The sequence below is a fragment of the Pituophis catenifer genome, unplaced genomic scaffold, assembly GCF_029215685.1.
Source record: "Pituophis catenifer annectens isolate HBS135680 unplaced genomic scaffold, rPitCat1.0.hap2 SCAF_2, whole genome shotgun sequence".
Taxonomy (NCBI): domain Eukaryota; kingdom Metazoa; phylum Chordata; class Lepidosauria; order Squamata; family Colubridae; genus Pituophis; species Pituophis catenifer.
The window spans coordinates 282,093,652-282,108,972 of record NW_027256882.1 but is presented as its reverse complement, the minus strand read 5'-3'; the positions used below and the strand labels follow the sequence as shown (position 1 = coordinate 282,108,972).

At 41.8% G+C, this 15,321-nt stretch overlaps 1 protein-coding gene across 2 annotated transcripts in view; it reads right to left on the bottom strand.

Moving 5' to 3' along the window:
* Nucleotides 1-1,623: 1,623 nt before the first annotated feature.
* Nucleotides 1,624-15,321, bottom strand: part of MBD2 (methyl-CpG binding domain protein 2) — a 77,360-nt gene continuing 63,662 nt past the window's right edge. Inside the window, exons 6-7 of one of the 2 annotated variants that reach the window (XM_070938931.1) lie at nucleotides 3,907-4,051; nucleotides 1,624-2,583 (exon numbers count right to left, since the gene is read on the bottom strand). In XM_070938931.1, the coding sequence (XP_070795032.1) occupies nucleotides 3,922-4,051 (130 nt within the window). In that variant the 3' untranslated portion in view covers nucleotides 1,624-2,583; nucleotides 3,907-3,921. Of the gene's footprint in view, nucleotides 2,584-3,902; nucleotides 4,052-15,321 lie in introns of those variants that run through there. The other variant, XM_070938932.1, reaches the window with a different exon arrangement.

Sequence of the window (15,321 nt, the reverse complement as noted above, 5' to 3'; positions counted from 1 at the left end):
GATTTTCGGGCCTTCTGGGCCCACCAGAAGTAGGGAAACAGGCTGCTTCCTGCCTCTGCAGGGCCTGGGGTGGGGGTGGGGAAGGCCCGTTTTTCTTTCTTACCTGGCTCCAGATCCTCTCTATGCATCTGTGAAGGGCGAAAACAGCCTTTCCCACTTCCTTGGAGGCCCTATGGAGACTGAAAGGGCCCATTTCCCGACTCCCGGTGGGACAGGAAGTGACATTTTTTTCCTGTCCCCAGCCTCCAGAGGCTCCTAGAGAGGCTCCTAGAGTCTCCTAGAGAGGTTCTGAAGGCTGGGGACATTAAAAAATGTCATTTCCTTCTCCCACCAAGAGTTTGGAAATGGGCCCTTTCAGCCTCCGTAGGGCCTCCAAGGGAGTGGGAAAGGCTGTTTTCGCCCTTCCCAGATGCATAGAGAAGATCTGGAACCAGGTAAGAAAGAAAAACAGGCCTACGAGGCCATCATGTGCCAGGAGTGGGGGTGGGTGGGGTTGCGCTTGCATGCGCATGGGCACGTGCGTGCGCGACCCTCCCCCACCCCCCCCTCTCTTGGCACACGATGGCAAAAAGGTTAGCCATCACTGGACTAGACATACCTATTTCCCTTAATCATTCATCATATGGCTTAGTCTCCAATCCCCAATATTCATTGGTGGGTTTTGAATATTCTTACTACCAGTTCGCTGTGCGCGCGCACCAGTAGTGGGTTGCCCCCGGTTTGGACCGGTTCACAAGAACTGGTAGTAAAACTGGCGAGAGGCCCCGCCCACCGCCCCGGATGTCATCATCAGTGATCTGTGCATGCGCAGAAGCAAGGAACATGCACAGAAGCAAGGCATGCACGTGAGCGAAGCGAGCCAGTAGTAAAGGTAAGTAGAACCAATCCCTGGTGCACACGCTCATTTCGTGCACACAAGCGCCTTCCACACATGCGTCCAGACTTCCGCACCTCCATCCAGCCTCGACAATGTGCCTAAATTGGACGGCATAGAGAAGGGGCAGATATCTCAGGGGCTGCCACAAAGAAGGAGTCAAGCTATTCTCCAAAGCACCTGAAGGCAGGACAAGAAGCAATGAGTGGAAACTAATCAAGGAGAGAAGCAACTTAGAACTAGGGAGAAATTTCCTGACAGTGAGAACAATTAATCAGTGGAACACCTTGCCTCCAGAAGTTGTGAATGCTCCGACACTGGAAGTTTTTAAGAAGATGTTGGATAACCATTTGTCTGAAGTGGTAAAGGGTTTCCTGCCTGAGCAGGGGGTTGGACTAGAAGACCTCCAAGGTCCCTTCCAACTCTGTTATTCTATTCTATTTAATTCTTCCCTGGACCCTGCCAGTTGAAATTCTTTGTCTGACAGGATCTAGAGATTATCTTGTGATATAGACAATGTCCTATTCTTATTGCTTGTGATCTGGTCAACGGCTGTATTAAAGAATACCTATCAATCTGTCATCTATCTAATCTACTATCACCTTTTAACTGAAAATTAAATATATCGTTTTTCCTCCTTGATGACACCAGTGAACTGCAAGACTATCCTACAAGTCATCTTACTATCATACAAATAATAATCATCACTCATCTTTCGTGTATCCATTTCAAGTCATTTGGGAAAACCATTTCATTGAAAAAATACTTTCCTTTTTTTTTATTAAGCTCATCCTCACAACAACCCTGTGAGGTAGGTCATGATTTTCCCATTTTACAAAAAGGAGGACGGAGGCTCCAAATCCGATGTGGGAAAATTGCACACTCGTTGAAGTGCTTCCGTAATTTGGTCAAGAGTGCAAATAAATTTCCCAATAAACTTAACAAAAGGCTTTAGCAGCTTGACATTCGGCATTCGCTATTTTCACTGAACAATATTATCTCTGCCTAATGCTCAGTAATAGAGATAGGAGCCTTGCCTTAAATTATAGTACATTACTCTAAAAATTGTAATTGCTCTGAATAAAAGTATTTATTTCTCTTTAGAGAATGATGATGGGTCAATTTACAGATTTTTTCCCATTCAGTTCCAGTATAAAAAAAAATCTTTTATATAATATATGTACAAGAAATCATGACACAATCTCTTTTCTTTTCTTTTTTTAAACTGGGAAACAATCTGTTTTCCTGATCTATTCTTGCAAAAAAACGCACACATAAAAAAGAAGAAGAAATGCTCATTATTTAGTGCTTGCCAGGTCGTCGCTACAGGATCGCCAACTTGGCATCGAAAAAGCTCAGCTTCAGCCTTCAGGAACTGCTTGACATCGCCAAACAAATAAAATAAAAAATAAAAACGAGACTTTTGAAGTCGTAAGACACAAAATAAAGAGTAGGATCTTTTCTTTCTTTTTCTCCCCCCCTTTTTTTCTTTCTTTTCTTAACAAGATATGTACATCAAAAATAGGATAATAAAATAATAATAATAATAATAAGAGCCGAAAAAGGGCATTGGTTTTTAATGCTATTAGAAAGCTATATAAATGTGCAGAGGTCTTCTTCTATCACAAAAGACCAACGGAAATCATAAAAGCACTTCCAATTTCCAGAAATTTTTATCTGGGAGTCTCTTTTTCTTTTTTTTAAAGTACCTGTAAAAAAAAAAAATGGAGGGGAAAGAGAATGAATGATGATGTTTAAAATCATGCATAATTGTTCTTTCAAGTCAAAAGCTTCAACACAGCAAACCCCCGGAAAGTCTAACGTAAGCTTCCCTGTATTCCGAAGTCTCAAAATGGCTGTGATAGTTTAACTGAACTTGCCAAGAGCTTCAATTTTCTACAGAAATCCACTTCTCATCATTCTTCTCTTCTTGTTCAGCTGAAAATTAGTCCAACGGAACTCAATGGGCACGTGCAGAAAGATTGAGCTGTCACTGGCTTAAGTTCCTGTTATTTCTTACAGAAATTGGAAGGAGGGAGGGGAAAAAATTGGAAGTGGGGGAGTCCCATCTGCCTCTTGTCTGGTGCAAGAAATGAGGCACTGCCTGCAGATAAATAAGCGGATGAGCAGATAGGCTGCACTGGGGAAGAGCTCAAAGGGAATTCTTCAGAACTGGTAGCCATTGTGATGGACAACAGTGTCTGTAAACACTGGAGGCTTCGGACTAAATAAGAGCTTAGTCAAAGGAATCTGTCTTGAGTCCATCATACATCATAATGGTATTTTTCTCCATCTTCTCGGGACGCTGCAGTAAAGATTCCTGGGGATTGGTCTCATTTTTACACTGTTATACAGAATGCAGTTTTAAAAAAATAACTTTTTAAATAGGGGATGAGATGAACCGAGCTCTGTTTCTGTTTAGGGTTCGGTTTCAAACGCATTGCTGCTAAGCATTCTGAGGAGGGAGTTTTCTACCTCGGAATTTTGCAGCGCCTCAGAAATATGGTTTCATTCCTTGCCCTTCCCCACTACATGGAATTCAAAATATAAGGGAAAGATTTGTGGTATGCTACCCGGAGTCACACTTGTGAGGTGGGTGGCCATAGGAGAGATGGAGAGATGCAGAGTATGGAAATAGGGAGTTAGGAGGGAGAGAGGTGGGTGGCCATAGAAGAGATGGAAACATGCAAATTATGAAGGGAGGGAGGGAAGAAGAAAGGAAAGGAGAAGGATGTATTAAAGAGATGTATGTGTGTGTGTGAGAGGGAGGGAGGGAGAGAGGAAGGAAGGAAGGGAAGGAGAAGGGTGTATTAAAGAGATGTGAAGGAGGGAGGGAGGGAGAAGGGTATATTAAAGAGATGTGTGTGAGAGAGGGAGGGAGGGAGGGAGAAGGGTGTATTAAAAAGATGTGTGTGAGAGAAGGAGGGAGGGAGGAAGGAAGGAAGCGAGAAGGGTATTAAAGAGATGTGTGAGAGAGAGAGACAGGGAAAGAAGGAGAGAGAGAGAGAGAGAGAGAGAGAGAGAGACTGTACCTGATTATTTAATTCTTATGCCTCTTCTCCATTGTCCATTTCGACCTCATCTACTTCTGCTGCATCCGTAGCCCGGGACAAGATGTCTGCCATCAGTGCCTCCTCCAGTTTTTTCCGTACCTGTTGCACTCGCTCCTCTTGCTTCCTGTTGAATAATGCAAGAATCCGTAAGGGAAGGTTTTTTTGGTTCAAGCCGAATATGGAATGCAAAAACGGACAGCCAGCCAGCCAGCCAGCCTCAATTATGCTGCTGTGGAAGTGCTACGTGCTAAGACACACATCCTTCTTACTGGGTAAATCACACATCAAGCAAATGTTTTACATCCGCAGAAACGTTCAGGTACCAGAGATCAACATCAAACACAATGCCTCTGGTTGAAGCGCCAATGGGAAAACTACTCCCATGTTTATTTGAAATTAAAATCTACTCTCCCTATCAAACCAGATAGATGGGGCGGGGGGGGGGGGAGAGCAAAAACATGAGTTCTGTAGATGCACCAGCCTCATCTTTTCAAAGACCATTTTTCCCCTCTTCCCCCGGAAAAATCTATCGATGTCATCCTGCAATTATTTTTCTAGAAATCGAAATGCTCGTCTGAAATCAACTCGCATCTTTAAGTCCTGAGCATTCCCAATGCACCCATTCGAATCTTCACCGTCTCCATAGCCTCTACAACCTTGGGAAAACTTAGCACAGCTAAAGAAAGCCACTTTGAAGCTGTGCTACAGGTTTTTTAATACTAGTTTTATTAAAGTGTACCATTGCAAAGATAAAAAAAAAAACAACTAATAGAAACTAAGAAAAATATAGAAGAGTAGAATGAGGGAAAGTGAAAAAATACTAAAAGAAATATACATTAAAGAAAAACGATATATAAACAACTTCCCCCTTCATCATGACAAATACAAACAATTGCAGTAGCTTATTATCTTCTCTAATACTACACAAAAATACTCTTCAACGTTCGACGAGCATTTTACTCGTTTGAATTTTACTTGTATTTGTGATATTAGGTTCTTGTTCCATTTACATTTTGTAAGAAATTCATGTTTGCTCATTTTCAAATTCAGATCATTCAGAGTTGATTCCAGTTTTAAAACAGGGTTTTATCTTTTAGTTTTTGGGTCTTGTGAAAAGTTTTTGAAGAACAATGATCTTTCATAAATATTGTTGGTTCATTTCAGGCTACTTTGTCACTTGTAACTTTCTATTATTGTTCATGGTTGGTTGGTTGGTTTTTTGCTATTAAATAAATATTCTATTGATCAATGAAAAAAAATACTCTTCATCCAATGTCTCATCTCATATTTAAACAGATTTTTAATACCTCGTCATTTAACTCTAGTCAAGAAGAATCTAAGAAACAATAATCTATATATTTCAACCTTAATCAAACAAACTTGTTTATATTCCTTTCCTTTATTTTTAACCCAGTAACATCGGTTTCTTTAAAAATACAACAAAGGAATGCTCCTTCCCCTATTAACTATGAACAACTCTTTACAACCTCATTTGTTCATGGTCAAAAAAATCCATTAAGAGTTACCAGAAACAACTATATATTTTTAACTTTGACCAAATAACCTCACCTTATATTTAGTATTTTAACAATCTTAATCTTTATTTCCTTTGAGTAGAATCCTAGGACTTGATTTGTAAGTGCTCCATCGCTGGAGGCTTTCAAGATTGGACAACCATTTGACTGGCATGATATAAGGCCAGGGGGGCTTTTTATCAGGTTCGCCTGATACGCCAGTTGCGCCCCTTTCTGGATCGGGACTCCCTACGCACAGTCACTCAAGCACTCGTCACTTCTCGTCTGGACTATTGTAACGCTCTCTACATGGGGCTCCCCTTGGGGTACACCCGGAGGCTCCAACTGGTGCAGAATGCGGCCGCGCGGGGGATTATGGGAGCGACTGGGTGCTCCCATGTGACTCTTCTCCTGCGCGAGCTGCATTGGCTTCCGGTGGACTTCCGGGTGCGCTTCAAGGTGTTGGTGATCACCTTTAAAGCGCTCCATGGCTTAGGGCCAGGGTACTTACAGGACCACCTTCTGCCACCAATAGCCTCCCACCGGCCAGTTCGCTCCCACAGAGAGGGCCTCCTCCGGGTGCCGTCGGCTAGACAATGCCGGCTGGCGACCCCCAGGAGGAGAGCCTTCTCTGTGGTGGCACCTACCCTTTGGAACAATCTACCCCCAGAGATACGAGTGATCTCCGACCTCCGGACCTTTCGTCGGGCCCTAAAAACTCATCTCTTTCAGTTAGCCGATCTCTCTTGATTTTATGATTTTATGGTTGGTTTTAAATTTTGATATGGATTTTAAATTGATAAATTTTAAACTATGGGCCAAATTTAATTATTTTAAATCTATTTTTAATCGTATTTATGTATAAATGTTTTTATTTTGGCTGTTCACCGCCCTGAGTCCGAAAGGAGAAGGGCGGTATAGAAATTCGAATAATAATAATAATAATAAGGTCTCCTGCCTTGGGTAGAAGATCTCCAATGTCCCTTCCACTCCTATGATTCTATGAATTTCTAAAACTCTGGTTGTTCTCCCAGGCCTTGAGATAGTACAGATGTAGAGCCTCCTTTAATTATGCTTGTTTTATTATTCTTCTGGTTGGCTGCGATTTCTTTTTATATGCATTGTTTTTCTTTTTATCTGTAAACTGCCCAGAACTGTCAAGGAGTCAGGTGGCATCAAAATTGGATAAATAAAATAAAATTTAAAAACCCAATATCTATGAATCATTTTATAAAGCAAAGCCTTGAATACCTTTTCAGAACCCATCAAAGATCAGATTCTCCAAGAGAAATAATTTACTTAATAGAGAGCCCTTGAATCAATAAGACCTACCTCTGGCTGCCTATCTGAATTTAGGAAGCGTGGGACCTAAACCAAGGCAGAAACCCACGTGAGATTCTGGAAGGATGTAATAATTATTCCATATTGAGACGAAAAGAAGCAGAAGAGGAAGGAATATCAGTTCTTGTACTGTTCAAATAGGGAAATATAGAGAAATAAAAGAAGTCCACCACAAGGCTATGGGGGTAGATTTGGGGCATGTTGTTCTAGCACTATGAACACAAATACAAACAAAATTTAAGAGGGGAGGGGAAGGGAAAGGAAGGGAAAGGAAGCCAATTCACTTTTGGAATATGTGAGATTCTCGCTTAATGATGGCAACCAGGACTGTCAGAACTGTGATCATTAAGCCCATCGTTACATGGTTTTTCAACTTATAACCATGTTGCTTAATGATAGGGTTTCCAATCCTAATTAACCAAGGGCAACCTATACTACTCTTTAAAAAGGCAAAAAAACAACAACAAAAAAAAAACTCTTGGTTTTATTTTTAACTTAAAGTTTAGGAGATCAAACTTTAGAGTGGAAATCTACCAAAAAAAAAAAAAGGGAAGGCATGGAATGGATTTAGATGGATCCACACATCTAAAATGTTAGATAATTTAATTCTTCCCACCTCCCATTGCATTACAACTTAAAAGAAATGAATGCCTTTAAAACACTAACACTTTTTTTTTATTATCACGGATAAGATATTACTAAGATTTATTTTTCTTGGTTTATTACAAAAACAACAACTTGGGTTATTTGCATGCCAAGACTGTAAATGTACTTGGTAAAACAAATAAACAACAAAAAAAGAGATTAATACATAGAACTGCTATACATTGCTGTTTACAGAACTTTTATTTTTATCTTTCCATATGGCATATTACACAGAGCCATATTTTAGTAGTGTTTGGGGGGCAGAGGATGTCAAAACTGATGAATGAGATTTATTTTTAAGCAACATCCAAGCAAAGAAAAGATATTTCTATAAAGTATAAAGCTGAGGATCTGGATAAAAAGCTATTCGGTGCATAATATAATTGTCAGGACTGCCATGTTGCCCCACCATCTAGGCTTTGCTACATGCCGGTTTAATGTAAGAAATGGGGGGGAGGGAGCTATGGGGTGGGATAAAGGAGGGCGAGCTTCAGGGGAATTAGAACCACCCATCGTGCTATCCTGTGAGAGCCACCGCCAGTTCCAAAGTCACATCATGGAATATTGGTGGCACAGTGGTTAGAGTGCAGTACTGCAGGCTACTTCTGCTGACTGCCGGCTGCCTGCAATTTGGCAGTTCGAACCCCACCAGGCTCAAGGTTGACTCATCCTTCCATCCTTCCAAGGTGGGTAAACTGAGGACCCAAATTGTTGGGGGCAATATGAGGACTCTGTAAACCGCTTAGAGAGGGCTGTAGAGCACTGTGAAGCAGTATAGAAGTCTAAGTGCTATTGCTATTTAGAATATTTAGAATTCTTTATTGGCCAAGAGTGACAAGACACACAAGGAATTTGTCTCCGGTGCATAAGTTCTCAGTGTACATACAACAATAGTGATATCACAGTCATTGTAAAAATACGTTCATCATAAAACATTAAATACAACACTTAGTGATAGTCATGGATACTAAATAAGCAATCAACATATATCATACTAGGATACTAATTAAACAATTTAAATCGGAAGATGTCTGCAATGTCAGCTTTATTGAAGATGTTGAGACAATTCTTTCCCTTACTGGATTTATCTCCATTACTTCTCAGCTGGTTTGCTTTTCTGAGGGAATAACTCGGACCTCCAAGATCCCTTCCCTTCTATATTGTTGTTATTCTTTCTCCTTTTTCTTCCTCTTCTCCTTTTCTGCTTCTTCTCCTCTCTTCTCTCTCCCACCTTTCTCATTCGCCTTCTTTTCCTTCTCCTAGATGGTCTTCTGCTGTTGTTTCTTTCTAGATGAAAGGCATTTTTTCCCATGTCCAAGAGACATTTAGAATACAATAACAAAGTTGGAAGGGACCTTGGAGGTCTTCTAGTCCAACCCCCTGCTTAGGCAGGAAACCCTACACCACTTCAGACAAATGGTTATCCAACATCTTCTTAAAAACTTCCAATGTTGGAGGAATCACAACTTCTGGAGGCAAGTTGTTCCACTGATTAATTGTTCTAACTGTCAGGACATTTCTCCTTAGTTCTAGATTGCTTCTCTCCTTGATTAGTTTCCACCCATTGCTTCTTGTCCTGTCCTCAGGTGCTTTGGAGAATAGCTTGACTCCCTCTTCTTTATGGCAGCCCCTGAGATATTGGAAGACTGCTATCTTGTCTCCCCAGTCCTTTTTTTAAAAAATAAACTAGACATACCCAGTTCCTGCAACCATTCTTCATATATTTTAGCCTTCAGTCCCCTAATCATCTTTGTTGCTCTTCTCCACTTTTCTGGAGTCTCAAATAATAAATGTTTTTCAAATAATAAATGTTTTTTTTTTCCCCCAAAAAGAGTCCATCAGTTCTGGCTTCAGGTTTTGAGAGCTGTTGCAAAATGTGTTTTTTAGAAGTACAATGCCCCTATTTAGGCCATTAAATCCCTTGCTTTGTGCAAGAATATAAATTAAAACATCTCTAACAAATGCAGCTTTTGCCAGATCATACCAGAAAAGGAGAGCCCATCATTTTTTCTAGGTTTTAATGTCAGCTCGCTTTTGCTATTAAAATATTTGTTCTGACAGACAACCAGAATTCTCCTCCCTGTAACTCAAAACCATTATTTTGTATCTGGCTTTTCAGGATCTTGATTGCTCTCTCTCTCTCTGATATCCTTTCAGCTGTCTCTTCTCAAAGTTAAGCATTCCCAATTTGTTCAATCTCTATTTACTCTACATGGTTTCCGTATGCTGAAAATCCTAGGTTGCATTAACGGAGGGACAGAAGGTGAAGTATTAATATTGCTTTATAAAGCCTTAGTAAGATCACACTTAGAATACTGCATCCAGTTTTGGTCACCGCATTATAAGAAAGATGTAGAGACTTTGGAAAGAGTGCAGAAAAGAGCAACAGGGATGATTAGGGAGCTGGAGGCTAAAACATATGAAGATTGCAGGAACTGGATTTGTCTAGTCTAGTGAAAAGAAGGACTAGGAATGACGTGATAGCAGTGTCCCAATATCTGAGAGGCTACCATAAAGAAGAGGGGGTCAACCCATTCTCCAAAGCACCTGAAGGCAGAACAAGAGACAATGGATGGAAACTAATCAAGGAGAGAAGAAACCTAGCACTAAGGAGAAATTTCCTGGCAGTGAAAGTGTTGTGGCCCATTAGCGGCCTGTGCAACTAGTAGCTGATTCCAACAGCGAGGAGGCTGGTGTGGTGCTGCACCAGCAGCCTGTGCAGCTGGCACTCGAGTCAGACAATGAAGAGGCTGGAGAAGATGTGGTTCCAGAGGCGGTGATTCAGCCAGAGCCTTCAGAACCTCCAGAAGCTCCTTTAAGTGAAGAGGAAGAAGAGGAGGAGCCTCTTCTCCATGCAGGGGCGCACAGAGCTGCCAAAAGACAGGAGTGGCTCCTTAGGAGGAGATCTCCTCGAGAGTAAGGCTAGGGGCTAATTGGCCACTCCCTTAGCCTATTTAAGGAAGGATGACAACTGAGGCAATTTACAGGAAACAACTTCGTTCACTCTCCTTCATCTTGATCTTAGTTCTCTTATCAGCTTCCTGCAAATTGCTTCTGGGCTTTCTGCCAACCATAGTAAGATTACGATTATTTATTATTTGGATTCTTGTAGGCTGTTAAGAAAGTTAATTAACAGCCTTTGTTTGAAAAAGACTGATTTAATTTAGTAATCTAAGGTTTGTACAGACTTTGTGTGTGCTGCGTTCTTTGGGATTCGTAGCTGGGGCAGAACAGAGAGCAAGCAAACAGTGGAAAGGCTTGCCTTCAGAAGTTGTGGGTGCTTCATCACTGGAGGCTTTTAAGAAGAGACTGGACAGCCACTTGTCTGGAATGGTAGACTTTTTCCTACTTGAGCAGGGGGTTGAGCTATATCCAATGTCCCATCCAACTCTGTTATTTTGTTATTCCTTGTAAACCTTTCTTTACACCCATTTCAGTTTGCCTGAATTATTTTTAAAATGTGACATCCAGAATTAAAAATAGTACTTAAGACAGGAACTGCAATGCATGAGATGGAGAAGAAAGGATCGTCAATCCAAAACAAACATCTTTGTTTCCTCTAAGTATAAGAACAGAGTTGCAAATCTTTTGAGGAAGCATCAAAAAAGGAGGAATCCCCACAACGGACGCCGAGCTACTCTTCTCTCTTACAGATTTTATAAGAATCAGGGATACATCTTTAAAAAAAACCCAGACAGCAACCATCTTCCATTCAACAAATCACTGTCATGTGAAAAAGCATCGTTACAAGTTAAATAAGAGTTCTGTGCCTGAAGCAAATGATTTGTCCCTTAAAGTGTTCAGCTTGATTTCCAGTCTTAATTTGCAGAAGCAGAACTGTGTGGAGAAAAAAAAAAAGATCCCCTCTATGCAAATGGATCAGCCATTCGTGCCGATATTTTTTTAAAAAAAAAATGAATATGGTATGGCGGGCTAGAAATGAGAAAGAGATTTGGGCTTTCTAAAGCAGGCAAATCTTAATAGGGGAAAAAGGTGGATGAAACAGTATTTCTACTGTGGTTTTAGAGTGCCCTCTGCTGGCAAATACAGGATATGTGAAATGATTTTTTTAAAAAAAAATATAAAAGATCCTTTAGAAACTTTATTTTATAAGTCGATAGTCTCCTGCTGGAGGCAAAAATAATAATGGGGGAAAAGAAGCCCATACTGTTTAACTATTACACTTATATTACATTGCTCAGGATATGGTGAAGCTCAAAAATGCTTAGTCCAAAGTAAGTGGGGAAAGTGAAAAAGGAGCAGAGGGGTGGTGTCATGTCCTCCGCTTGAATCAGTGGAGGAAGACGAGCCGGAACTGGAGCAGACGGAGATCGAGGGGGCGGCTTCGTTGGCTTGAGAGGAAAATGGGGAGGAGCAGGCCCAGTCAGGCCAGAGCCTTTCGGGATTGGGATGGTTTATATGCAGGAAGGAAGGGGGGGCAGGATGACCAGGAGAAGCTAAGCAATGAAAATGAGAGACACAGCTCAGGCGATGAGCAAGAATCACCCCCTCTTGATCCTCAAGCACAGAGAGTGGAGAGAAGGTGAGAACAGCACAGACTGATCCAACTATTCAGGAGTTGAACTGTCCGCCCCTCTTCACAAGGCACACCTGGGGACTGAGACTTAAGGAGACGCTATGGGGAGGGGCATTTGTCGGGAACAAACACTGAATTCATGGAGCGTTGAGTGCCAATGTTTGAACTTTCCTGGATTCCTTGCATTCTTTCTGGATTTCTTGTTTTGCAGCTGTGGTGTTCACAGCATTGGGCTGGACTATTTGCAGCCAGAGGCTGCTTGAGGTGTGTGTGTGTGTCATCACTTTGCTCTGGGACTTGTCAAAATTTTGGAGCGTTTGGAAAAATTTGGAACAATAAAGGGGCAGTTTGAACTGCCAGTTGCCTGTGTTATCTCTGTGCCGTGCCCCGGGTCATTACAGGTGGTGGGATATTGGAGATCACGTAGCTGCCTCCTTTTCTTCAGTTCAAATGTTTCCAAAAACACTGATCAATATTTAACAAGTTTTTGTAGCTATCTTACTGAGATTCATTTAACCAAGTGAAGTTCCAATGCCGGCTGTGGAATTCTGGGACTTTAAAGTCCACACCTCTGAAAGTTGCCAAGTTTGAAAAACACTGATCTGACCTACCCAACTTTAATTTACAAAAGTAAATCAGCCAGTGGTTAGCAGCTTTGGAAGAATAGCGATCCAGGACTACTAATCAATTCCAGTGTCACTTCCAGTGTAACTTTTTTTTTTTAATTTTGATTTATATGCCGCCCTTCTCTGAAGACTCAGGGCAGCTTACAATGTGCTCAGCAATAGCCTTCATCCTTTTGTATATTTATACAAAGTCAGCTTATTGCCCCCACAAACTGGGTCCTCATTTCACCTACCTTAGAAAGGATGGAAGGCTGAGTCAACCTTGAGCCTTGGCGAGATTCGAACCCTGCAGTAATTGCAGGCAGCTGGTCTTAATAAGCTTAATAATAGGGTGCCTTAAACCCCTGTACTACCAAGGCTCTTCATATTGCAGTTGTGGTACAATGCAGAGCTTCTGATCATTTTATCAGTGAAACTAACACGGTATCAGAGTAACAAATTTGGTGTATCTGAAAACACCAACAGTGTATTTTAAGGTCTGAAAGGCTTATTATCATTATTATACTATCACTATGGTTATTCCACAGTGGACTGAAAAACTGAAACTATCACCTCCAACACGGAAACATAATCTGGTGCTCTCTGTAGAAGTGTTAGTTTCTCTCCTACAATTTGATATCACAAGTACAAAGATGAGGTAGAATGTCTCTACCTAGAATGTCAAATCTAGAATGTCTCAGCAGGCTAACACTTAATGGTATCACACCTTGGTGTGGATTTGAATTATCAACTACCACAGAGCAACAGTCTTGGCTGAAAAGCAGAGGAGGAACGCTTTAAAAACTAAAACATGGTGAAACCAGAAAACCTACTAACAAACTAACAGAAGTGTTGATTGTCCCGAGTTGGTCCATTCTTTTGACACTGTGTCTCTTCATAGAAGATAGAATCATAGGCAGGAGTCAAATGCTCCCTGTTCGGACCGGATCGCCCGATCCGGTAGCGATGGCGGCAGATGGTTCGGAGAACCGGTAGCAAAAATCTCTGCACCCCACCCACCCCCATGCCCAGCTGAGCGGCGCGATCATCAGAGGCTGTTTTTTTTTTACTTTTAAAAGCATTTTTTCTACAACCTCTTCGGCCGAAAAAATGTTTTTAAAAGTTAAAAAAAAAAAAAAAAGCCTCTGATGATCGCGCGGCTCAGCTGGGATTGTCAGAGGCTTTTAAAAGCATTTTTTCTACAACTCCTTCCGCCGAAGAGGTTGTAGAAAAAAAATGCTTCCAAAAGCCTCTGACAATCCCAGTTGAGTTGCCTGATCGTCAGAGGCATTTAAAACCATTTTTTCTGCAACCTCTTCAGCCGAAGAGGTTGTAAGAAAAAAAATGCCTTTAAAAGCCTCTGACGATCCCAGCTGACTTGCCCGATCATCAGAGGCTTTTAAAAGCATTTTTTTTGGCCGAAGAGGTTGTAGAAAAAATGCTTTTCAAAATTAAAAAAAAAAAGTTGGCCATACCCACCCAGTCACATTACCCCACCACCACCATGCCACGCCCACAGAACCGGTAGTAACAAATTTTAGATTTCACCCCTGCTCATAGGGCTGGAAAGGACCCTGGAGGTCTTCTAGTCTAACCCCATGCTCAAGGCTGGAGATATCCCAATCAAATGGTTGTCTAATCTCTTCTTGAAAACCTCTTCTTGAAAACTTTGGAGCACCCACAATTCCGGGAGACAGGCTACCCAGTGGTGGGATTCAACCGATGTAACAACCAGTTTGCCAAACACGCACTCCCCGCGCGCGCAGTGCATTTGAAAACAGCTCTAAAACTTACCTTCTACTGCAGCCCCGGTGAGTAAAACAGCTGAGGTGCGGCAATCCACTCTGCCGTGCCTATCAGCTGGGCTTCAAACAAAGGAAATATAGGTCGGTATAACGCAGGGGCGGGTAGGTGGGCCCAGCTGATCATCGGAGCGAACCTGTTCACTCTCAGCTGATTGTCGCAGCTACATGAACTGGTCCGAACCGGCTGAATCCCAACCCCTGCAGGCTACACCATTAATTGTTCTTACTGTCAGAAAATTTCTCCTTACTTCTAGGTTGGATTTGTCTTTCACAAGTTTCTACCCACTGTTTTTTACTTCAAATCTCCTAGAATCATAGGGCAGAAGGGACCTTGGAGGTTTAACAGATTGTGTAACAGAGTTGGAAGGGACCACCTTGCAGGTCATCTAGTCCAACCCCCTGGCCAAGGAGGAGACCCTACATCTACGTCTACCTAGGACCGAACTCACAACCTCCTGATTGTGAGGCAAGAGCTCCACCTCTAGGCCACAGGTCTTCTAGTCAAGTCCTCTGCTCAAGCAGGAGACCCAATACCATTTCAGACAATGGTTGTCCAATTTCTTTCTAAAAATCTCCAGTGATGGAGTACCTACACCATCAGGAGGCAAGCTATTCCACTGATTAATTGTTCTCATGGTCAGAAAATCTCTCCTTACTTCTAGGTTGGATCTGTCTTTAACAAGCCATTACTTTTTGTCCTGTCCCCCAGGTGCTTTGGAAAATAAGCCAATCCGCTCTTCCTTGTAGCAGCCCCTCAAGTACTGGAAAACAGTTATCACGTGTTTGATCCCCTTCAAATGTTGATAATCCCCAACTCTAACATCAGAAATACAACGATGCAAGAAATATATATATATCTGTAGCACTGCAAGAAAATTCAAGTCCCTGGCACATCATTTGTTCTCTCTGAGGGTTAGATATTCATGTGTCTGGCTAGGTTGTGTTTC